Consider the following 24,978-nt stretch of genomic DNA (forward strand, 5'->3'; position numbering starts at 1 on the left):
TTTTTTTTTAAGTACCCACTATTTTATAAGAAAACTTAACAGTGTGCAGATATTTAGAAATAATTAACTTTTATGCCGAGTTCGCCCGACATTATGCATATTATTTCACCGCTTCCTGTCAAAGGAAGACTTGACTTAATTTAAATACTGAACTTCAGTTATATTATTTGTTATCGGCCATAATTAATTTTATGTTAAATCACCGTGTGATTCAGTGACCCCCGGAAAAGGCGAAGCGGGGTAACTTTTTGCGGACGGACATGTGTGTTAAGTGAATTAAATCGGTTTCCTACGCTCCAGAGCGTCAGATCCACTTGAATTTATTACATTGGGGATTATCAACTGGCAGAATAGAGTAATCGTACTCGGTACTGGAATCTCGCGGGAATACGAGAATTGTTATCACTAATGCCAAATTGGGGGATAACACGATGCAATGAATAACATTATAAAATTGCCACTTCAATTTCGATACACTAGTTTGCTTTTTTTTTCAATTTATGCCTACCGAAACAAAATTCATCTGTTTAATTTATTTGGAGACTTTATACCCGACATTGTGATAAAATGCAAAATAGAAGCAGCCCGAGCAGGATTTAACAAAATGAAAAATCTTCTTTGTGACGATAATATAAACCTTAAGCTGAGACAACGAATGGTCAAATGTTATATATGGTCTGTCTCACTGTACGGCGTAGAGGCGTGGACTCTAAAAGTTAATATTATAAACAGCCTTGAAGCGTTTGAAATGTGGATCCACCGTAGAATGTTAAGAATATCTTGGACCGATATGATTACCATCAATGAAGTATTAAGTAGAGCCAATACTAATAGAGAACTATTCACCGCTGTTAAGCTCCGTAAGATGTCATATTTTGGCCATGTGTTGAGAGGTGATAAATATGCCATGCTTCAGCTTGTCATGAAGGGGAAGATCGAGGGACGTAGAGGGGTTGGAAGAAAACAGCTTTCCTGGCTTTGAAACATCCGAGCATGGACCAGGATTAGAACTGTTGAGGAGCTGTTTCGCACTGCTCAGGATAGGGAAGCTTTCTCCCAAGTGATCGTCAACGTCGGGGGGACCCGACATGACACGTGAAGAAGAAGAAGACTTAAATCAATTATTTATTATTTCTTACTTTGTTTTTTTTCAAAGCTTTTTTTAATGATTTGTTATTTTTTACACGCCTACATACTAAGGTATTTCTTCAGATACTTTTACAAAAATACATGCTTAAAAAACGGTCAAATGTGTGAAATCGAAATTTGAAATATTATTTTCACCAATGTTTTAAGTATGTCCTAATGTTTACAGACAGGCTAGATTTCCACCCCAGGAAGTTGTTTAGATATAAATTTGTTGCAACAGAGAGGTAAAACATTTTTGAGAAGAGAATACGGAAGTCTTGGCATTTACAGGACTTATGACCTGACATTTGCTGGGCTAAGTGGCCACTTTACACAATGTGTTACATTCCCGTGGAAGAGTTGAGAAAATGTGGATGTTAAAACGTAGGCGGAATGGTGAATGTTACACAGTGTGTAAAGTGACCACTTAAACCAGCCAATGACAGGTTGTAAGCCCTGAAAATGCCTTCTCAAAAATGTTTTCCCTCTCTATTGCAACAAATTTAAATTTGATATTATCACCTTTACTGTCTTTTGTGGTTAGGGTGCGTTTTTCATCAAGTAATTATTTCAAAATTCTTGATTTGAACACAAATCATATTTTCGGAGTTTGCCGGCAGATTTATTGTTAACTTCGTAAACTGTAGACAAAGAGAAGGGGGTAAAGAGGGTGGCAGCGGGTTGTTCGGGGCACACGGGTATGGCACATTACGGGGTACCTACCCCCCCTGCCCTGTCTCCGCAGTATTCAGTTCGCCTCCAGTATTCCATTCAAACAGTTAATTCCTAATTTAATTTGTTAATTAAATTGCATGCTCCGTACCACTTTACCCTGCTCTACTCCGTGATAAGGGCGGCTCAAGCTATAAAATGTATTATTTTTTGAGTTAGAACGACGTTTTAATAAAAAGTGAGAATTAAATGACGTATGCATATTAAAAACATTCCAAGTTTCTACTTTATTTATACATCTTATAAATCACATCTCCTGATCAGAATGCCACAAGTCTAAATGTGTTAAACTGAGAAAAATGACTTTGAAGAATTTGACATTCGAAATTTACTCAATATTGACTCACGCATTCAATTACGATAATTTTGAGTTTTAATAAGATCTACTTTAAAAAAAAAATTAACATACATCAAATATTTTTATGTATTTACTCCACGGTTGTATTTATTCCTCTCTGTATATTGGCCTCGTGGTGTAATAATGGTCAGCGCGTTTGCCCACCATTTAAAAAGTCTCGGGTTCGAATCCCGACATGGTTGATACGAAATATTTACTTAAAGGGTGTTTAACTTTTATATTTTTTTTATTTTATTTAACAAACTTACGGACAATGTCCAACTCAAATAAATCATATAACGAAAAACAGTAATAATACAGAAACAAAAAAAAAAGAAGGAATATAACAAAGAAAAGCAAGGACAAGTTAATACATTAGACAGGCATTATGGAATCCAGATTAATTCTAAAATATACAGTAAATTTATTGAGAATATTTTTTAGTCTATTTGTAAAAAACTCAATTTACAATCAAAATCATTAAGATCTTGATTTTCATTTACAAATCTAATCATTCTGGGTAGAGGCGCATGGAAACCATATGTTGACCGAGGAACAGAATTTCATTATTTCTGAGTCTTGTCTTGTCTTGTCGCCTTGTAGGCTTTTACATGTTTAACATATAAATAACAGACATATATTTTACACAAAAGTAGCAAAAAATTAAAAATGAAGTAATAAGAAAAATAACATAAAAATATACAAAAACTAATTTTACATATAGTACATACATACATATATCCCAGTAGAGAGAACAGAAATTCTTTTTTTTCCCATCGGTTTTATTAAAAGAATTAAAAAATTAGAAGAATACAGAAAAATAATAATTAAGAATACAGATTTAAGTAAATAAAGGGTATACAATATAAAACAACATAGTATTATTCAAGTTTTTAAATTTGGAGATAATAAATTGAAACACTGCCTTTTAAAATTCAACAGTGTTGTATTAAATATATCTATATCATTTGCGTATTCGTGCGAAGGCAATCAAACCGGTTAGCGGTTATCTTTGACTTGTGCATTAAAGTATTAATTGTCTTTTATTTCTATAATAAATTACAATTAACTTCCTCCAAAAGTTTTCACTAACAAACCTGAATTTATACAATATAATATTATTCGAGTTTTCCTCTCAAAACCCCTTCATTCCTCCTCTCCCCTTTCGCCACCCCATCCACAATATGTAGCAACCCCCTAAAACTACCCTAACCGTACCATGCAATTATCGTATCGAAACACCGCCTCCAGTATTGTGGCGTTAATTGAATCGAACGTACACCTAACTGCTGGCGAATGAGACGTACTATCTAAGGGATGATAAATGTTTATTAGACACTTATAGCTAAATATTAACAGATATAAATAATAATGAAAACCAAGTATTTGGAAAATAGTATCGTAGAATAAATACTGAAAGAATATAAACAGACCGCTTGTAAAAAGTTGCGTTGAAATTTTTAGTTTAATTAATTGTTTTTTACACAAAAACAAATTATTAGGAACGCTCACATAGGCACAATTAAAAATATTAATATTTACAAATTACAACAAAGATATAAAATATTTTAGAGAAGGAAATGTGGAAGTCTACAGAGCTTGTGGTTTGTCATTCCCTGGTTTATGTGACCACTTTACGCACTGTTACATTCGCCATTCTACCTGTGTTTGAACATGTATATTTCTTTAATTAGCTAGCTGTTCCTAGATACTGCAATAAATATGGCAAAAGGACACTGCAATACAGTATACCTAAAATATTTAAGATGTTACCAAACAATATTAAAAACACTGAGTTAAATACAGGAGTGCGACGTTTGCTCAAATTATGGTTATTAGAAAAAAAATTTGTATTAGTGATAGTTTTTAATTTTTCATAATATAATCTGTAATTGTTTTTCAAGTAAAATTATTGTTAATGTAGGTTAAGTGTAAATAATCGGTGTAATTTATAAGAACCTGCTGACGAGTTGTATGTATGCAACTCAGCAGGACTTTAATTTAAGACTACTTTGTAAATATTTTTGAAAAATAAATTTTTTAAAAATATAATAAAAGTAAAAGAGCAGATAACTTTAATTAAACCAGCCAATGACAGGTCACAAGCCCAATAAATGATTAGACTTCCACATTTCCTTCTGTAAAATGTTCTCGGTTTTATTGTCATTTTTAAATCTTATTAACTCTCAAGGGAGTGAAATCCAGTCTTTTGTCTACAAACATTTGGATACACTCAAAATATTATATTTAAAAATATTAAATTTTTTAGAGATATTTCTTGTTAGATGTTTGTTGTTCTATTTAAATCTTCTTTTATTTACTAAAATTATCTTATAACTGTAACCTTAAAAAAAGACTAGATCTTGTTATTTACTTCAAATTAATTTATAGCAAATATACATATTTACGAACTTATGGCTTTTTAGGCTGTTTTTGTGAGAAGTCATAAAATTAACGGAGGAAAATATGTATTTAAATTGAAATAAAAAAAACATATAACAATAACAGTAACAATATTGAGAATAACAGTCTAAAAAAATTAAAATTAAATAAATAAAAATAGTAGAATAGAAATTAAACATAGTTACAAATAAAATTAAGCATTACGTTAAAATTAAACAAAAACATACATTATTGTAATAATAATTAAAATAGGATCTATAAAATACAGATAAATTTATGTAAGGAAATAACACTTTATACAACACTAAAAACTGAAATAAAACATAAAAATATACAATGGTATTTAGGATCACTCGAATTATTGGCGAAACGTTTGACAATATTTATTTTTTATTTGTTTCAAATTTTTGTACAGCACAATTGGGCATCAATGGGCTTGTTAATCAGCAATATCTTTCAACATTTTTTTATATTCTAGGTAAAACCCGTGTAGTTCGTGTAATAAATCAAATGGATGTCGCCGGGTTTAGCTCTTTTACTTTTTATAATATTAAATTTGATCTAACTGTCAAAACCGTTAGAAAGCAATGAATTAACACTACAAAACAAACTATCAAAAATACAATAAAACATTTAAACTTCTCTCACTTGCAACACTTAATTTACTCACACCATTAGAGTTTTATTTCTCATTACTGTTCACAATACACTAATATTGTAACTGAATTATTAAGAAAATTTCTCCTTTGTATGCACGGAGAAGTGTCCGCCCAAGTGACGATACGCTGATGCACAGGATTCCCGCCCATCGTGGGATTGACAGCCCCTAATAGGCAATACAGTGATGTAGATGTGGAGCAAGGGACATAATTGGATGCAGACAGTTTGGTAGCGAGTAATTGACTTGTTAAGGCAGAATCGATCGTTTTAATTTGGTCTGAACCAAGAAATATATTTAATTTGAATGCCTACTGTCCAAATATGTACATAGGGGATATGGACAAAAAAATTACTAATGTGAAGGGGTAAAAAAGTGCATGCAAGTTCGGATACCATGAAAAATCTCGGTCTTCCTTTATTTTTGGATCCATCAACATTCCCATCGTAAATATGCTTTCAGTGTTCAATCGTCCTGCATATCCAAACCAACGCAGCGCTCCTTTCTTTATCTCGACATTTGCGCATCTATCGTACATAGTCTTACCGGACATTTGCCTGAGAGATCGCATTTCGACAGCATTTACCCTACTTTCATCCCTATTTTTCCAAGTTCATTCTTCGCTCTCTTCGGGACTCAATTGTAAACTGCTAATTTTGCCTCTTGCGACAAACATTTTATTTGCCAAAGTTGACTTAAATGCACCTTTCACTTTGTTCCCGGCAGATACCCTGGTTTCAAAATATTTCTTAGTCATTCGATGCCTAGTAAACATACTTTCCAGATACACGAATTCCTGTACCAGCTAAAGCGGGTTCATTCCCGCCCCATTCACAGTGATTTTACATTTAGTCATACTTTTATCGACATTCATCAGCAAATCGCTTCCCTTGCATACATCGTAGACTTCTGTTACCAAGAATTGCAGAACCTCTTTGTTGTTAGCAAGAAGCACGGCATCATCAGCATACAAAAGACAATTGACAGTTAATTCACCCATTTTCGCTCGTAATACTAACGCACAAAAAAATATTCTATGCATAACCGAAATCATGGTATAAGCACCGTTAACATAATAATATAATCTTTGTATATCTATCGTATTTCAATATTGCGCTCATGCCTCTATTGTAAATCTTTTGCATAACATTATGTTTCATGTTCCCTGACAATCTGTTGGGAAAATGACGGTCATGATGATTTTCATCGCCGAGGGCACTCCACAATAAAACCTCCTTTCTGTTAGATTATTTAGCAATCTGCGAGATAAGAGGTCCTAAATCTACTAATTATGTCGTGTAACGAGATTAGCACAGCTTGGCCGTGGCTAGGGATGGCGTCCTGTAGGGGTGAACTGTGAGTGATTGAACCAAAAACCCTAAAGACAAACTAAGACTCCAGATTGTGCACGAAATTATCGCATTAGCAGGAACTAAACACCAAATTCTCGGTCGGCCTCGTGGTGTAATGGTCAGCTCGTTTGCCTACCATGCAAGAGGTCTCGGGTTCGATTCCCGGCATGGTTGATATGACATCTTTATTTAAATGGTTGTTTATTTTCACACTAGAATATCATAGCCCCTGGACTGGCTTCTAAAGCGTAAGACTGATTATATTACCGTCATGTAATAAAAATAATCAAGATATATCTAATTACTTATATTGTATACGTATATAAAATCAATATATTGCTGCTCTTACTGTGTCATTAATTTTAAAGAGGTTTTTTTAATTGACTTAAATTTATTATCTTATATTATTACATTCAAAGATTCTTCGCATCGTTTCTTTGAATCCCATTAAATATATATGTGTATATTTATGTTTTCCCTTTTTAAAAATTTCCTTTCTAAAATAGTTTTTTTATTTTTTATATATGAGCATGTTTTTCATTCTTTATTTTAATTCTTACCTTTTGATTACTTTTACAAAAAAAATTATTAATTTTCAATATTATTTCGATTTGTAAATACTAACTACAAACTTTTAAATAACTTTTTTTACTTTTATTTTAATTTTTAAACGACTTCCATTTATGTTTTTTTCCCTTCTCTTTTTTGTACTTTCATTGATAACTATACATATAATTATTATATAATATGGAAACTTCACTGGTACATTAGAGTTAAGTCTAACTGTGTAAAATATAAAACTATGTAACCGAACTGTATGTTTCCTGAATAAAAGAAAATAAAAAAATAAAAAAAACGCTGCGATTAGTGCATCAATGCAGTACCCTATGCACTATTTGGTGCGGAAAGGGAATGATGATGAACCATGAATTATAATACAATAAAACCCTGCAAAAAACAACGGTGTTTTTTTTTTTACTAAGATATTATTATTAGATACCTTATCAATTATTTTTTTTAAATCACTGTGACCAACATAGCGATGAAACAAATTTTCAATTTACATTTAAATTTTTCCATGGTTTGCCCATTATTTATATCTTAATCTGATTAATTCATGGGTGAAAATCAACAAAAAAATCGTGAATATGATAAATTTATATTTATGGTTGTAATTATTATTATTTCTAATTGTTTTTTTTTTAAACTATTTTATTTTATTTAGAAAACCTACAGTCATACATAAATTCGATTAACTAAGATTTAGGAAATATATCAATATGGTTAAAAGTGAATAAATTAAAATTATATATCTGAAAAACAAAATATATGTAAGAATATTGGGCAAAAAATATACCCCAGGGATACAATATTAATATTGATAATTTAAATATTAATTATGTGGATGAATAAAATAAAGTATCTCGGAGTTAACATGGATAGATATTTGAAATTCAAAACATATTCTCAATACGTAACAAAAAAATCAATTAAAAAAAGTTCATTTATGGGAAGATTGCGAAATGTAATAGATATAAAGAGAATTGTTTTTAAATATAAAACAATCATATGTCCACACATAAATTACTGTTCTTCCATTCTTTTTTATGTAATGAAGAATAAATTAAAAATATACAAATTCTTCAAAATAAGGCAGTGAGGATTATGCTAAAAAAAAATAGCTATCCTAATGTAGAAATAATCCACAAAGAAATTGGCTTGCTCACAGTATAGCAGCAAATTAAATATAATGTTAACATATTATTACAACAGAGATGAAGAACATTTTAAAGAAGGTAATATAGAAGTCAAGGCATCTACAGGGCCTATGACCTGTCATTGGCTGGTTTAAGTGGCCACTTTACACACTGTGTAACATTCACCATTCTGCCCATATTTGAACATCTATATTACTTCAATTCTTTCATCTGTTGATGTTTGTGAAGTTAAAGAGCTGAAACCTTTATTTATGCAAGTGAGATTCATCTAATTGAATTATTTCACCTACATACTAGGCAACGCCTGAAATTTTTATTTTTTCAATTTCTATACTTCTTCATGGACCAGGTGGATTTATCAACAATATTTTTAGTTTGTCCAAATTTTTGTAGACAAGGACTGGATTCAACTCCCTGGGGAGCTATGTAGGTGAAATAATTCAATTAGATACTAAATAGATAATAAATACAGAATAATTTTCAAACATGAAAAGACCAATTAAGTTTTCATAAATTATATCGAATGTAATGCAAACTATTAGTTCCCAATAAACCGCATTAAGGTCACAATACTTCACCCCTAGCCAGAATCCAGAACGTTCCATCCACTTATATAAGTAGAAGCGAGGACCAAGTACAGTTGGGAAGTCGATCTCGACTGAAGTTGGCGATCTTGTAACGGCTTGGGTTGCCAAAAGTGACTTCAACTTTCATTTGTCAACAGGAACAAAGATGGCAACTTTAGCTATAAATCCCCTACTGTGGTTTGTGGGGTCAGTTGGGATAAACAACCCCCCTCGCATAGGGCATCCCTACCCTTATTTTGTTACGAAAGACAATAATTGAAGAGTCTTTGAAATAAAATAAGTTAACTCTTAAGTTTCCCTTTCCGATTATAAAAGAATTTCATATATTTTTCTCTTATCCTAGCAGAAACATATTAATTTATAATTGAGTTGTCGTTTATTTTGAAGAACTCCATTTTATAATAATTAAATATCTTATTGTGATACGGAATCAATTTATTTGAAATAGAGATTTTATATTATTGTTATCAAAAACATTTTTCACTTTGTGGTATGACATTTTACACTTATTTGTTTATAAATTTGAATACACTACTTAATTTTTTTAATTACACTTCGACCGGTTTCGAGGTTACTACGATGACGTCAGGAATTTAACTAACTTATAATTACGCGCGTTGCTATTTATATAATAAAATATTGTATGAAAGAGACAGAAAATTGAAAGAAAGAGAGAGAAAGAAGATAAAATAAATCATAACGGGAATAGTTTCTTTTTAAACTTTTGAAACTTTAGTCTTTTAAAACTATTCCCGTTATGATTTATTATATATACATATTATGTTGTGAAGATTTCATTATTGACTTTTTTTACAAAAGTGCTATCATCTCAGTTTCACTTTTCTATGGTTGGCTGCTTTTTGTATAGCTACGTCCAGTTATCATAATGTGATATGCATTTTGAATTAACCTGATTTTGCATGTGCCAGTGGAAACACATATTTCTTTCTGATTATTTTTTTATGAAGAAGAAATATACTATCAAAATGACAGTAGTTTCGCAATGGCATTTTGCTTTAATTTTATTTGAAAATACTCTGCATTTTGTACACCGATGCAGTGACCTATGCATCACTTTATGCAAATAAGGGAATGGTGGTGATGATTTTTTTATTTATACTTTAATTTGTTCCAGGTTTGGTTCCAAAACCGCCGGGCAAAATGGCGTAAAACGGAGAAATGTTGGGGGCGTTCTACCATCATGGCGGAGTATGGCCTCTACGGGGCCATGGTACGCCACTCACTTCCGTTACCCGAGACCATATTGAAGAGCGCCAAGGAAAACGAAAGCGTGGCCCCCTGGCTACTTGGTAAATATGCGATATTTAATTATCTATTAAATAAGAGGCTGTGGCAACAACGATATTTTGAAGAAAAGAAACCTTAATAAATGTATTTTTTTATTTGTTACATATGTTAAGTAAATAAAAGCATTTATCGATACTATTCCTGGCCGATTACCTTTCGTTCCCATCCTTCCTTTAAACCATCCTTATGGTACCTACCTAACATCAAGATAGAAGATATTCAAAATTAGAAGATTTGGATTTAGAACAAAAACAAAACATCATTTTTGACCTGACATAAAATAGGATAAAAAGTGGTTGGAATCGTCGCACGTCGAGGAAAATATTGTTATATTAAAGTTCATTTGTGATCCAGTGCCAGAAATTGAAGAACATTCAGATTATATCCACTCCATGTACCTATTCCTTTCTCAAATATTTCCCAATAACAAAATTGAATGAAATTCGATTTTCATTTACAGTCCGTCTTTTCGCTAACAACATATTTAATAAATAAATCGATATCGGAAAAGAGGTGTAATGTAATTGAACGTAGTTATGCAGAAAGCAGCTAGTCCACAATTTTGGAAAAATGAGATATTGGTGCAGTAAAGTCAATTCTATGTTCTGTTAAAAATAACCATGCAGTGTTTGTATGAAAAAATACTATAATATTTACCTAATGAAAATAGTGTTTATCACAAAAACGACATTTCTCAATTTGTATAAAACACCCACAACACTAGATTTTTTTACGGTATAGATCCTAATGGAAAGTCTAATGCCTCCAGAAGTCTAATTCTCTTAAATAAATTAAAGTGAATTAACTTTCAAAAAGCTCTAATAAAAAAATAGGTAAAATGCATATTTTAAGTGGTGTGAGCCGTGTGGGGTCAGCCAGACTAATAAATCTCCTAAATTCCTCGTTATTAAATTATTTTTAAAATTATTATAAAAAATAAATTGGGAGATTATTAACAATTTAACACTTATATAAATATAATATAATAAGTTGAATACATAATGGCACAACATATGTACATCGGAGTTTTAAAGATCTTGGGTGGTGTGGTCAACTAGCTTTTAAAAATCATTAAATACATTATAAAAAAACATACAATACATGCATTTTTTATCATTTGTCAAAGTAAAAAACATTTCAACTGCTGTGAAGATTTGATTATTAACTTTTTTCACAAAAGCATTTTATCTCAGTTTCACTTTTCTGTGGCGGGCTGCTTTTTGCATAACTACGTTCAATTAATTCACTAAGCAAGACACACTCGTATTTTTATTTTTTACAAAGATAAATACTTAAGCTCTCATCATTTACTGTAATATTGAAATTTCCGACCAGTCGTAAATAACGTCTGCTAGAAAAATGGAAATCGAGTTGTGGTAGAGTAATACCCGTATGCAGAGACAAACCTTAAGGTGAGGAAAGTACATCCTATTGTCTTCACCTTCGGGTTATTCTTTGCATATGAGATTAGAATGTACATTCCTCACCTTAAGTTTTGTCTCTGCATACGGGTATAAGACTCGAACCTTTGGTCCTTGAGTCTACAATGTCATCATCATCATTTCTTAACCTCGGTAACTACCGGTTACCAAACAGCGACTCAAGGGAGTTTTTTCACAGAGAAACGAAGTACCATACTTAAAAGAGGCAAGTTCTTGTGGTTGGTATGGGATCATATAAATATTAAATATAATTAGTTCTTAAATGCACTGTTTAAAAATAATTATTAATGTCGTAATAAAACTTTCTTTTTCATGCATTTTTTTCTCTGTTTTTGATGTGTATTATTATTATCTTATCTCTTTCTGAAATTAATTTATCAAATATTTTTGTGTACCATATATTATATTTTTATCTTATATAAACTTATTGTTAACTCATTTTTATTATTTGTTTCTATCATTAATTTGCTAATACCATTTTTGTATACGTATATGTGTATATATATACAAATATTTTTTGATTCTTTACAAGTTATTTACACTTTGCTTTTTAATTCTAACACTTTTCTCATATCCATATTTTTTCTTTTTATTATGCAAAATTTCCCTTTTTATTTTGCATCGCTGTATGCTTTTTATTGTCTCTACGTGTATACAAAAATGCGTTTTTTATTTTGAAAATTATTACTTACTATGTTTGTACTTACCTGAATAATTAAGTACATCTTGGGCGTATTGTAAAATTAAATGAAATAATTTTAAAAATATATGCAGGTACTTAAAATAAAGAAATGTATCGAAGGCTCAATGCTATCTTCAAAATCAGCATTTTTGACCACTAAAAACATATTATATGTCTCCATATTAATGGAGAAATATAATATGTAGCATTAGCTACAAATAAAAAGTCATGATGCATTTAAATCATATTATGATGATTCGAATGCACGACTTTATTTTTAGCATTCATGGGGGGAGGATACAACGATGTAATTTTATTGTTATTATTATTTAACACTTTATATACATATAAGGGCGGGCATTTTACCTTAAAGCAATTTCATCCTACCTACCAAAACCATTCAGTTTGAGAAAATTACAAGTACACGGACATATTTAATCTTACAATTTTATACAAAAATGAAAAACAAAGATTAACAAAAAAAAAAATATTAAAATTAAACACTATACTATGAATATAAAAAAAGTAACACTACACTATGAAGAGAGGAGAGGAGATGGGAAAAAAATAAGAAGGATAAAGGAACAATTTAAATATTTAGATAGTGACATTTTAATATTGACCTACATGTAAATAAATAAGGGGCGTCTAAAAACATTTGTGGGTAGATTATTTCACAACCAAGCAGCTACTACTGCAAAAAAGGAGGCAAGAAAATTAGAGCGATGAAAGGGTATTTAAAGGGTTCTCTCGTCACTAGAACGAAGAGATAGTCCGTGTTGTGATAACGGTTGGAAGAGCTCTCTCACATAAACAGGCGAAGTGGGATTATTTAAAATATTGTGAAGAAGTAATAGAATGTGAATGTTTCTTCTATGCCTGATACTGACCCAGTGTAGTTGCGTGCGATATTCGGTTATGTGGTCGAATTCGCGAAAATCAAAGATATAACGTATACAAACATTAGGCAATCGTTTTAACTTATCAAGTAATTCAGGGTTAGCATCTGGATAACATACATTCGCATAGTCAAGGAGTGGAAAAAGTAAGCTCTGGACTAATGTTTGCTTAACATAATTGGCAAGAAATTCTGTAATATAAGTGAGTGCATACTGCTATAAAGTTTACGACTAACTTCGTTAACCTGGTCGTGCCACCCTTAATGCTTATGAATGATAATACCTAAGTTTTTGACTGAAGTCATAAATGGAATTTTTTGACTATCTATTTTGAAAAGAGGAAGTGTGGAAAAATTCATTTTTCAATACATTTTTCTACTACTAACAAGTACAATTTGAGTTTTTGTTGGATTTATGAGAAGTCCATGTTTTTTTATCCATGAAGAGATATTCTAGAGTGCAGGTGACATTACTTTATGTGTTTTGTAATTTTAGTGGTTAACTAAAAAAAATGCTGATTTTGTAGTACATTAAATATATAACAAGATAATAAGTAAATAAATATTTTTATGTATAAAAAAAAATACAGAATTTTGAAAATTATATCTATACCAGGATTCAAATGAGAAGATAAGTCTTCATTTTCGTTTCTACGATAAAAAATCTTTTTCATTTGTTTAAAAACTATATAAAATATATATCATTGAGTTTTTGAACGTTTGACTCTTAATTAAAGCGTTCTCCGTGATTCGCCATATCGTAAATCTAATCACTTATCTCCTCTGCATCAAATATCAAATTCAGTCAGCCAACAGGTGAATCCGAAACAAAAAGACCCTCGCGAATTTTTAAAGCTCCCCTGCAACGAACGAAAACAACGAAAAAACGAAATGGCTTCCCACAATGACCTCGACCAGAAGAAAACGGAAAACAAAACATGGATTATAATTACTCCCCGCGTAGGTACTTCTCTTAACCACAAGTCGAATAACCTGGCAGCCATGTTTCTCGTACATATTATCATAACAGCAGCTGCCCCGAAACGAGAAAAAGAAATTTTTCAATTCACGCAATTTTAGACTGTATGATTACTGCTGTTAGACACTAATTTCTTGTGTGGAATGCCCGTGCATTTACGACGTTCTAGTTTCCCTCTTCCTTTTTCATTTCAAATATGTACACTCCAATACCCGGCCCCCTTTCTTTCAATGCAAAGAAAAACAAGGGACGCCGTTTCTAGAAAGAATCTCTCTCGCTCTTATTTCACATCTACGTTGCGATGAAAATTGCTTACAAAATGCGGCCGCATCGGCAATACTCGCCGTAAAAATGTACTAAATATTGTACAAGTGCAGTACGTAAAATAGCCCCTTTCCTCCCGGTTTCTAGCCGCTCGTTTCGTGAAGACGCCATTGCAGGCTTTTGAGGTTATGCGTGAAAATCAAAATGACGTGTTCTTGTAAATGAAAATTAAAGGGGTTTTACAGTTTTAAATAACCCATTAAATTTTACTAGTTAAGGGTTTACATTAACTAAATTTTAATTACTAATTGATTACTCTAATTAACTTTTATGTAATCAATTTATTTGAATATTCATAAAATAAAACTAATAGACGGAGCTTTCAGACACCTGCCTCCCTCTTTCCCAAGAAATAATTTAAAAGGTGTGCTATTATTTTAGAATCAATCCGATAATTTATTTTTTTTAAAAACAAAAATGTGTAATAAAGGCATGTAGGTACCTACTTACAAACATTCTAATTCAAATATGGCATTAGCATTGTCGCGGTCAGTTAGAAAGACGGGCTTTTTTAACCTTTGTAAATTTAAATATGTTATAACTACCAACATAGATATTTACCGAATGTGATCTTTTAATTTCGGTTTATAATATTATTTATATATAAATTTATTGCAAAAAAAGTATACATATTTAATAACAGGAAATCTATATAAAACGTGTGAATAGAAAATGAAAACGGAGTGTTCTCTGTTTATGATAGTCTCCATCTAACATGGCACAGCCTGTTCTAAGATGGAGATTTTCTATCTTTAGAGCATAAGTAGTCCTATACTAATAAAACATTAACATAAAAAAGAAAAACTAAAACCACTTAATTATAAATGCCTAGCTAATCAAATGTAAGAAATTAAAAATCGTTATTATACACATATAAAGTAAATATATGTGCCAAGAATACATGTTGCTTAAACATAAATAACATAGTATAATATATAATAAAACAAATATAAAGCAATGAAATACATAAAAATATAAATAATGTGTACCAATTATATAAAGTACTACGTTTTTTGATTTAAATAAATTTTTCAAAAAAATCTCTCGCTACACTATTTATATGTGCAGTTATTTTTATTTTAAAATATTATTTGAAATGTTTTATTTTTCTAATGACTCCAAGGCAATTTCCTTTTTTAATACGAATTAAAATAACGCGATAATGACTTGTAGGTACTAAAGGGGTATTTTCTCGTTCTTTTTAGTTGAACATGTGCAACGCATAAAAGCAACTTAATATGAAAAAGTAAAATGCAATTCGAATAAGATAAAAAGTAGATAATTACTATTTTACAAAGTGAGCGGCATTTAGCACATCGCGCCTTCTCAAACGAATCCATTTTCACTTTGTCTCGCAATCTATGGTTTCCCAGAGAGTCATAATCATCTCCCGCCAAATTCCGCGTCAAACAAAAGCTCCAAAGCCGATGACAAAACGCCGTCTACAAGATCACCGGGTACTAAACTAAATTACTCCCAAATTGCTGATTCGCGTAACACTTGGGTTTTGCATTTTCAAAGTGTCGCGTCGCTGCACTGAAAGCATAGATATAAGTACAAGCATAGATAAAGGCGCTTAAATCAAAGAGATTTATATTCCTAGTTCGTAATTTGAACTCAGCGCGCTATCTGCCGGCAATTGTATTAATGTTATGCATGGCTGGAATGATAATGGTTTAACTTCTCGCATACATTGTTTGCCGGGACAGTTAGGAAAGTAAAGACATGTGCAGTTGTCTACCTTTATCCCCATAGGGTAGTTTTGTTTTAAACGAAATTGAATATACCGCGCCCACTTAAGCCCCTTTTTCTCTGATGTTCTGACATGGTGACGTACGCAAATTGTGCTATTTCCTCTTTCATGCGTCTTGGAAAATTATAATGATTTATATTACCAGTATGAATAGCGCATTTGTGAACACCTGTGGACATAACACATTTGATAAATAAATTTATGTTATAAAAGTCTTATATATTTTATCGTCATCGTCAAACTATAATACGCACAGAGGCAGGGTCCCGATTTCAATGGAAACTTGACAGTTATCTTCTTTTTTTTTTTTTTTTTTAGAGTCTTTATCCAATGAAATATACATATTATTACATTATAATACATTATAAAGAAAACAAAGTATTAAGATATATTTTGTCCCGATAAACTATTCAATAATAGTTTGTCATCGGGTGCTCAGACATTAGTTTTAATTAATAATCAAATAAGAAGAGTACAGACATAATACTGTATACGTATAAAATAATAAACATAAAAATAGTTAAAAGATTTTTTTTTTTTTTAAGTAAGAAAATAGAGTAAAATAATACAATTAAAATTAAAGAATAGTAATTTACTTAAATATATTTTAAATATAAGAAAAAAAATAATAATAATAGACACATATATAAATAGTGTGTGCTCATAAATGTAATCAAAACAAGATAAAAAAAATAAATTAAACAAGGTAAAGTAAATCTAGAATTTCAATTCATATCTACAGAAAAAAAAAATTAGTAAGAAAATTAAAAGTACATATTAAAATTAAGATCTAACATTTTACATTTGTAAATGAAATAAGAAAGTAAGAAAGTAATAAAAGAAAAGAAAAGGTTAACCCAAAAAAATAACAAAAATGTAATTAATGAGGGATAATTTTTTTTTTTTCAAAAAATGTATATATGTAAAAAAATAATAATAAGTAAAAAATATTAAAAAATTTATAAAATGTATTACATAAATATTACATAAATAATAAATCAATATAGGAACGTTTTATCTACTAACCACTTACGTAATAGAAACTTAATTTTATTTTTACTATGACATGTTTTCATGTCAAGTGGCAACAAATTAAATACTTTTGCAACAATATAATCCAACGTACGTTGTCCATATTTATTTTTAAATTTTGGTACTACTAGGCCATCAACAGATGTAAATCTTGTTAGATTCTTCTTGTTCGATTGTCTATTCGGGATTTTTTCTTTTTCTTCTTTTCCACATCCGCTACTAAGTGAAGCATGTGGACATCACCAGTTGTCTCCAGGAGACCCTATCGCCAGCCAGCATTTTCGCCTCTTCCCACGTCAATCCAGCGCTCCTTAATTCCGCCGAATAAAGTCTAAAGATCGTCATTGACGGCCTTCTAGGACGGCAGGTTTAAAAAAGAGGCAACTTGGGTTTAGGTTCTTCTGAGGAATGCGCAGCACGTGTCTAAGCCAGGTCTACCGCCACATCCTCAAGGCGCTCGTTATAGGAGGCTGCTGCGTCCGTTCTCGGACTTCAATGTTAGTAATAAAATCGAACCACCTTATACCTAATATTCTTCTCAAGCACTTACTCTCAAAACTCAGAAGTTTGGTGTTTTGAGCTTTGGTAAGGTGTTAATATTCGCACCCATATACCACCCGGGATTTTTACAGATAAAAAAATAGGTAGAAATATATTAACAATACAAGAGTTAATAAAAACATTGTTAATCTAATAATACGTATTACAGGGACGATGAAGCATATGAAGCAAGTGAGGCTGAGCCTCACTAAGAAATCGTTTGCTATTCACCAGTACCTAATATGTATTTTAATTCGTATTATATCAACACATTATGAAGATAAAAAACTAGCAACCATTATAACAATGCTCAAAAAGGCCTACAAACATGGTCCGTTCTGTGTTATTTACTATTAGTACCTACTTGACATTTAAGCATATTATACTCATCCTTAAAATCTGAGCTTCACTAGAAATTTGGTATCAAAGACGCCACCGGCGTATTACTTTAGAAAAGAGTATTGTATGTAATGTATTTATTTAGATAGTTTTACAAATAAAATTTGAACACCCACAGTTCAGACAATATATGAAGGGACTTTTGACAGATTACAATAGTATTGTGGCAGTCATTTTTCTTTTGATTTTCGACATCGATTTTAAATAATTTTCTATTAGATGAGGTAAATAAAAACGGGTTTTCATTACTAAATAGCTCAATACGTAATAGTTTAACCTCAAAATTATCGTCGATCAATTTTAATTAATCGTATTACGAACTCCTTACAACGAACACGCACAATATAATTCAATATTCAATATAAAGTCGATATTGTCGATCGATATGGCAGTTTTCTGGTGGTGCGTCACTATTTTGGCGACTCAACTATAAAGTACGGCGTTGGTTTCCTACACTAAAGTGTCAATATTTACAGAACTTCATAAGCGTGCAAACGTCAAAAGTCCGTATAATAGTTATACCTTAACTAATAAACAATATTATGTACAAAAATAATTTCAAAAACAAAACATTGTTATAAAATCTAGAGTATCGTGTGTGTCCGACGCTTATATTCATGTGTGTGTATGTGAGTATGCGTGTGTGCGAAAGTAGAAAAATATATTACTATCAGTAAATATTAGCATCAAACCACTTACCTACTATTTGTGTCTACCGTTTTCGAGACGTACCCGTTTCTTCGTCAGGACACTCACTACACCAACATGCAAATACTAAAATACACTTTCACCTTTATCATCGAGCCAAAGAGATTTGGCCCTCTTTAAATGAATTGATTTTTTGCCATTTTTTGGTGTGGCTTTTTCCTGTTTACAAAAATATTTAGGTATCGATTTGATAATTAGACAAAGTAAGATATGCATCAGTTATTTTGATATATATATGAATACTAGCTTTGACCTGCGGCTTCGCTAGCGTGGTGTTAGGGAGAAATCAGTAATTTATTACTTTTGTTGTTTGACAATTAGAATTTTCTAGATAGAACGATATATTTTTTCGGGATCAAAAGTAGCCTATATCGATTGCCGGTCCTCCAACTTTGGTTTGAAAAAAAAAAAACGAACGTCCGTTAATCTATGGCGACATGACGTAGCATCGTTATTCTATATTAATAATAATATATTTTCCACTGAGAACTTATTTTTCCTCTAATTTTTTTCCCGATGGAGTGATATTTTTCTTGGGACGGAAACTAGCTAGTGATGCTTGTCAGCTCTCCGGCTATCTCTATGTAAAAAATCACTTTGATCGGTTGCGACGTGAAAGAACCTCAAACACACAGACGAACATACTTTTGCATTTATAATATTAGAAGATACGGATCACGATATTTTCGAACCCTGCGCTGCTATTCCGAATGTCCTCGCGGCAGCGTTTAGAATAGCAGCCCTGTAGCTCAATCACAAACAACTATCGACGTGCTTAAAAACATGTAATGCATTTGAGCGATCACAATGAACATGCTTCAGTTATAAGTCAACGCGTGTGTAATCTCTAAGTCAACGCTCGTGTTGATTTGTTTTTTGTTTTCCTCGTAAATAAATACAGTTCATTGGTGAAAAATCGGCGCTTAGTATAAAAAATAATACAATATATTGCATTTGCAAAATCTAATACAAAAAAGTGAAAATTAAATTACAATTACTATAGCGACTGTTTTCTTGACATTTGGCTTACCAACCTCCGGCTAAATGCAATAAATTGCATGATAAATAATAAATAAATAAAAATAGCAGTTTTGGAATACCACATAAACCACATAAAATTTACATAAATATTTCATATCTATGTAAAAATATTTACTAGTGAGCGATTAAAATTACAAAGAAAAAAATTAGTAGATGATTAAAAAAGATAGTCAGCTGTAACCTACTGTTGCATACAATTTTAACAGACAAAGATGACCCTGATTTAGCGTTGATACCTCGATAATAAGGCTCAAATTTCTGTGGGCGAGTCTAAGGGACAGAGTCAATCGATCAATTCTACATAATTAATATTATTGGTGATTAAAAAGGACGGTCCAAGTGTGATTTGTACAAAATCATAAACAAACTAATTAGTTAGTGGCTGTAATTCATAGCCGCCATTTTACCCTGGCCAGGCGGATGGGCGGAGCTTAGCAAGAGGAGGAGTTGATCGCCTCTGGAGGCTTCTGAATCTAATTAAATTTGTTTCAACAGGTATGCACCGCAAGTCATTAGAGGCAGCTGAGCACCTGAAAGAAGACGGAGCATCATCAGACAGGGACGATGCCGGTTCCAGAACGGACACCAGCGATAGAGGAACTAACACACCGACTCCTGCACATCATGTAAGTAAAATAGACCGATATGTAATTTAATTTTTTATTTGCAGTCGCTCTAAATAAGGATTTGTAGTTGCAGTGAAACCACTCTCTTTAAGCAGGAAATACGTCGTCTTCCTACACTGTGTCTCAGGGCCGAACCGTGTATAAAAGCGATTATGCGCAGCTTACCATTATATTTGACTATCCACAATAATGTTTACGGTAACTTTATTTACAGAAAAACAAACAAATAATTACTACTTCTTATACGCGACCATTTGTATTTTTCTCCAATTATTAATAATGCGCGCCCAGCGCCAGCAATGAGCCAATGAACTAGCCGATTACTACAGCTTATTTCTTAACACCAATAAGAGTACTATATTTTGAACATGTTAAACCCAGTGGCAGGATTTTTCTCCTAGAATAAACTTTCAGATTACACAAATTCTTTAAAGATTCTCGATTTGGAAAACAGTATTTCTAACCTTATTTCTTAAGGACTATTTTTCTTTGAGGTGATACTTTTGACATATGACTCGCAACACAACTGGCGCTCGACGCGGCTGTTTTTGGCATTATTCATTTGTAGAACAAATCGGCCAGTTGACATTTCAATCGTAATGAGAATATCCAATACTGACTGAATTCATGGTGCTATTTTGTATAAACTTTTATATAAGTTATGAGTTAAATTAATGGATAATATAGCTACGCAATATAATATATCACGAAGTTACGTTGTTTGAGTTGATTTTATAGATAAGAGTTGCTGTATCACACAGAACCACAGAAAACATAGCAATTTATAGTAGGTATCTTACATTATATTGTGTACCTACAATGTAGGTACAAATAAATGATATTTTTTTATAGCTCGCCTGTAAATAAAATCACCGTTCGCCTGTGTCGCTGTGTGTCTTCGCTGTATGTCTTCCTTCAGCTTAACCTTGTAATATATGATACTATTTCGTACTTCTCTCTGCGTATAAAATGTCCAAAGCTTTCTTTTCTTAATTGCATTAATCATTTATCTTTCATTTTCCATGCGTCTTAATACTTCTTTGTAGTGAACTTCGTCTACCCATGATATTTTAAGCATGCTTTTATAGTACCACATTTCGAATGCTTCAATTATCTTTGTACTCTCTGGGTAAGAGTCCAGCTTAAGCATTACTTACTTAAAAATATAGCACAGCACAATTAGCATACGCAGATTGAGGTATAATTAGGCTACACATTTTGAGTATGCCATCTCTATCCTAACTTTAATCTCCTGAGAGCAATCCTACTGATTGTATGTAAGTATCCAAGTTTTACAATAAATACGGTACTAACATCTAATCAAATCCATTTAAAATATATTAAGGCTACTCTCAAGGCATACTGTTAGGCGTCTTATCGTACTTTTCTTTTTCTTTATCTCTTTGATGAAAATAGATTTAGGTTAATTTTTATATTTTTTTCTTTTTGAATAACGTTGTTGCAACTTAAAAATCATTACGTGTTTTCATATTTTTATTTTTAATCTTCTTAATATATTATAATAAACTTCATATTTAAAATATTTTGAGTTTGTCCAAATTCCTGTTGACAAGGAATGGATTCAACTTCTTAGGAAGCTGTTAATATTATCATATTACAACAGGAATGAAAAACATTGATATTAAATTCAATACATTTTTAAAAATCGTATTCCTACATAAGTACATTCCTCTGTTGGTGAGAAGACCAGAGTTTGACGTTTGCAAAAAGAATGCCATATTTGAAAAAATATTTATTTTATGTTTTGGAATTCAACCATAAACAAGTACCTACTTAAATTCAATATTTTTTTAATATTGTCAATTTTTAGTTTTGGAATTTAATCACAAACAAATATCTAGGTACCTACTTATCAATGAAAAGTCTTTTGCCAACTTTCGGGCAGGACAACGTCTGTCGGGTCCGCTAGTTATCATAATATAAAAGTCATATTAATTATTTTGCACCAGGACAATTTTGTACCGTCAGGGAGCAATGGATTGAACATTGTAATGTTGGAAACAAATCTCTCAAACTTCTTTGTTTTATGACGACGGATTTTAAAATTATTAATACCATCTAAACTCTTTATTGCTTAAGAGTTCGACCCCATCTAGAATATACTTCTCGAGTTGTCTCCATTATATAGGACTCATATTGACCATATCAAGTCTGTCCAACATCGCTTTCTAAGAAAAGTGGCGTGGTTGCTCGGATTGCATGGGGGTAATTATTCCTATTTTGAAAAGGAGCAATAACTTAATATGTCTTCGTTGGAGAAACGTAGAACGGAGATGGACCTTATATGCATTTTTAAAATACTAAAACTAAAAGTTATGTCCCGTCTCTGTTGCAGTCAATTTATTTTCATGTTCCCAACCATGACACCAAAAGTCAAAATCTGCTATTTATCAAATCTTCTTTGAGCAACTCTTGTTTTTATGCCCTCATGCGTAAATTGGCCATCTCGTCTCACAACTTGGAAATCTTTGAAATAGAACCTCCGGATTTTCGTAAATCTCTTCATCATTAACACAGTGTGAGATGAAGATGGATTGACAAGGGTTAGCTCGTAGTCTTACATGTCGATCGTGTTTTTAAATATTGTTTATTGTATACCATTATTGTATTGCCCTTGTTTTTTGTCTTTGCTTCATAGTTTTATGTTATTTTGTTCAATTTCTTGTACATATTTTTTTTATTTATATTACTGTTGTAATTGGCTTAGGCCGTATATATAATAAATAAATAAATTAATATTAGGGCTCTTTATTCTTTACATATGTTAGTCTTATTCTGTCCTTATTTCTAGTAAAATTATACTGTTCATTTGTATTTCAAACGACACACGATCTAACAACTAACAATACGAATAAACTGCATTTAGTTTCGGAATGCATGCGAACGACGCACGAACTGACAGCACGGAATAATTGCACGTGTAATGAGACATGCGTATTCCTATCGCCTGATCGCCTTACCTTTCTGTAACAGATGATCGAGTTACACTGCATTTAATTTAACAATTCATTGTCCAATGCACCACCATGTGCGAATAAAGGTTTTTCTTATTTTTTTATGAATAACAAATAAAAATACAATATTACAACCAAATACAATTTTTTACATGAATCAAATACATATATTTACATTGACGTTTCCCATTACGCAAAAGAAATAAACATTTCTTGTGTATTAACATATTACAACAGAGATGAAGAACATTTAAGAAAAGGTAATATGGAAGTCTAGACATCTACAGGGCTTATGACCTGTCAATGGCTGGTTTAAGTGGCCACTTTAATCTTTACTTTTTAAGTGGCTCTTTAACTTCACAAACATCAACAGATGAAAGAATTGAAGGAATATAGATGTTCAAATATAGGCAGAATGGTGAATGTTACAGTGTGTAAAGTGGCCACTTAAACCAGCCATTGACAGGTCATAAGCCCTGTAGATGTCTAGGCTTTTATATTACCTTTTCTTTAATGTTCTTCATCTCTGTTATAATATGTTAATATAAACAGCTCCCCAGGGAGTTGAATCCAGTCCTTGTCTACAGGAATTTGGACAAACTCAAAATATTGTTGATTTCTTGTGTACTTAATGGGGAGTCACGTCTTACAACATTTTATTTTATTTTAATTAATAATATATTTAGGATAATATAAATAAATTACAAAAAAGATATAAACGATGTTTTCGATCAGTTTTACAAAAAGAATAATTATAGAAGTAATTTTTCACTTCTTTCTTATATATATTGTATTCCTGACTGTATTTTTAATTATTTTTAAAGATGATGATGATGAGACAATACTTCTTAAAAAGCTGAATCTCTTATTTTATCCTGACCTTTCTTATTCCAGACGCCTTCCAGCCAGTCTCAGCCCCCCCAGGCCTCGACCCCCGACCGCTCCGCCCCCTCGCGCTCCCGCCCCCGCCGGCCCCTGACGCGCCCCGCACCCCCGCCAGGGACCCCTATCCGGAGGACCCGGAGGCCTTCAGAAACAATTCCATTGCCTGCCTGAGGGCCAAGGCGCAAGAACACCAAGCCAGGATACTTGGGTCAGGCTTGCTGTTACAGGTTGGTTGGGATTCGATGGTTTAACTTGATTTCCATTCTCTAGCATGGTGGTTGGGAGAAAATGAGAAAAGAGAAAAGCGGTTTGATGAATAGGTATTTAAGTATAGTTTTTCTGTCACTCTCTCGCATATGAGTTTTCGAATTCAGTGCGAAAAAGACAACTGCATGTCGGACTAATTATGCCTAAGTAATATCGATTAAGCCGAGTCTCGTATTCCAGTTTTCTGCACCCCAAAACCAAACC

At 31.9% G+C, this 24,978-nt stretch overlaps 1 protein-coding gene across 2 annotated transcripts in view; it reads left to right on the forward strand.

Moving 5' to 3' along the window:
• LOC148285126 (visual system homeobox 1-like) overlaps positions 1-24,738 on the forward strand; it is a 241,576-nt gene extending 216,838 nt beyond the window's left edge. Inside the window, exons 7-9 of one of the 2 annotated variants that reach the window (XM_088229945.1) lie at positions 10,051-10,225; positions 20,517-20,647; positions 24,517-24,738. In XM_088229945.1, the coding sequence (XP_088086071.1) occupies positions 10,051-10,225; positions 20,517-20,647; positions 24,517-24,678 (468 nt within the window). In that variant the 3' untranslated portion in view covers positions 24,679-24,738. The remainder of the gene's footprint in view (positions 1-10,050; positions 10,226-20,516; positions 20,648-24,516) is intronic. The other variant, XM_088229935.1, reaches the window with a different exon arrangement.
• The last annotated feature ends 240 nt before the right edge of the window (positions 24,739-24,978 follow it).

Source organism: Micrasema longulum, unplaced genomic scaffold (assembly GCF_059751315.1).
Source record: "Micrasema longulum isolate JH-2025_06_02 unplaced genomic scaffold, ASM5975131v1 h1tg000057l, whole genome shotgun sequence".
NCBI classification, from domain to species: Eukaryota; Metazoa; Arthropoda; class Insecta; order Trichoptera; family Brachycentridae; genus Micrasema; species Micrasema longulum.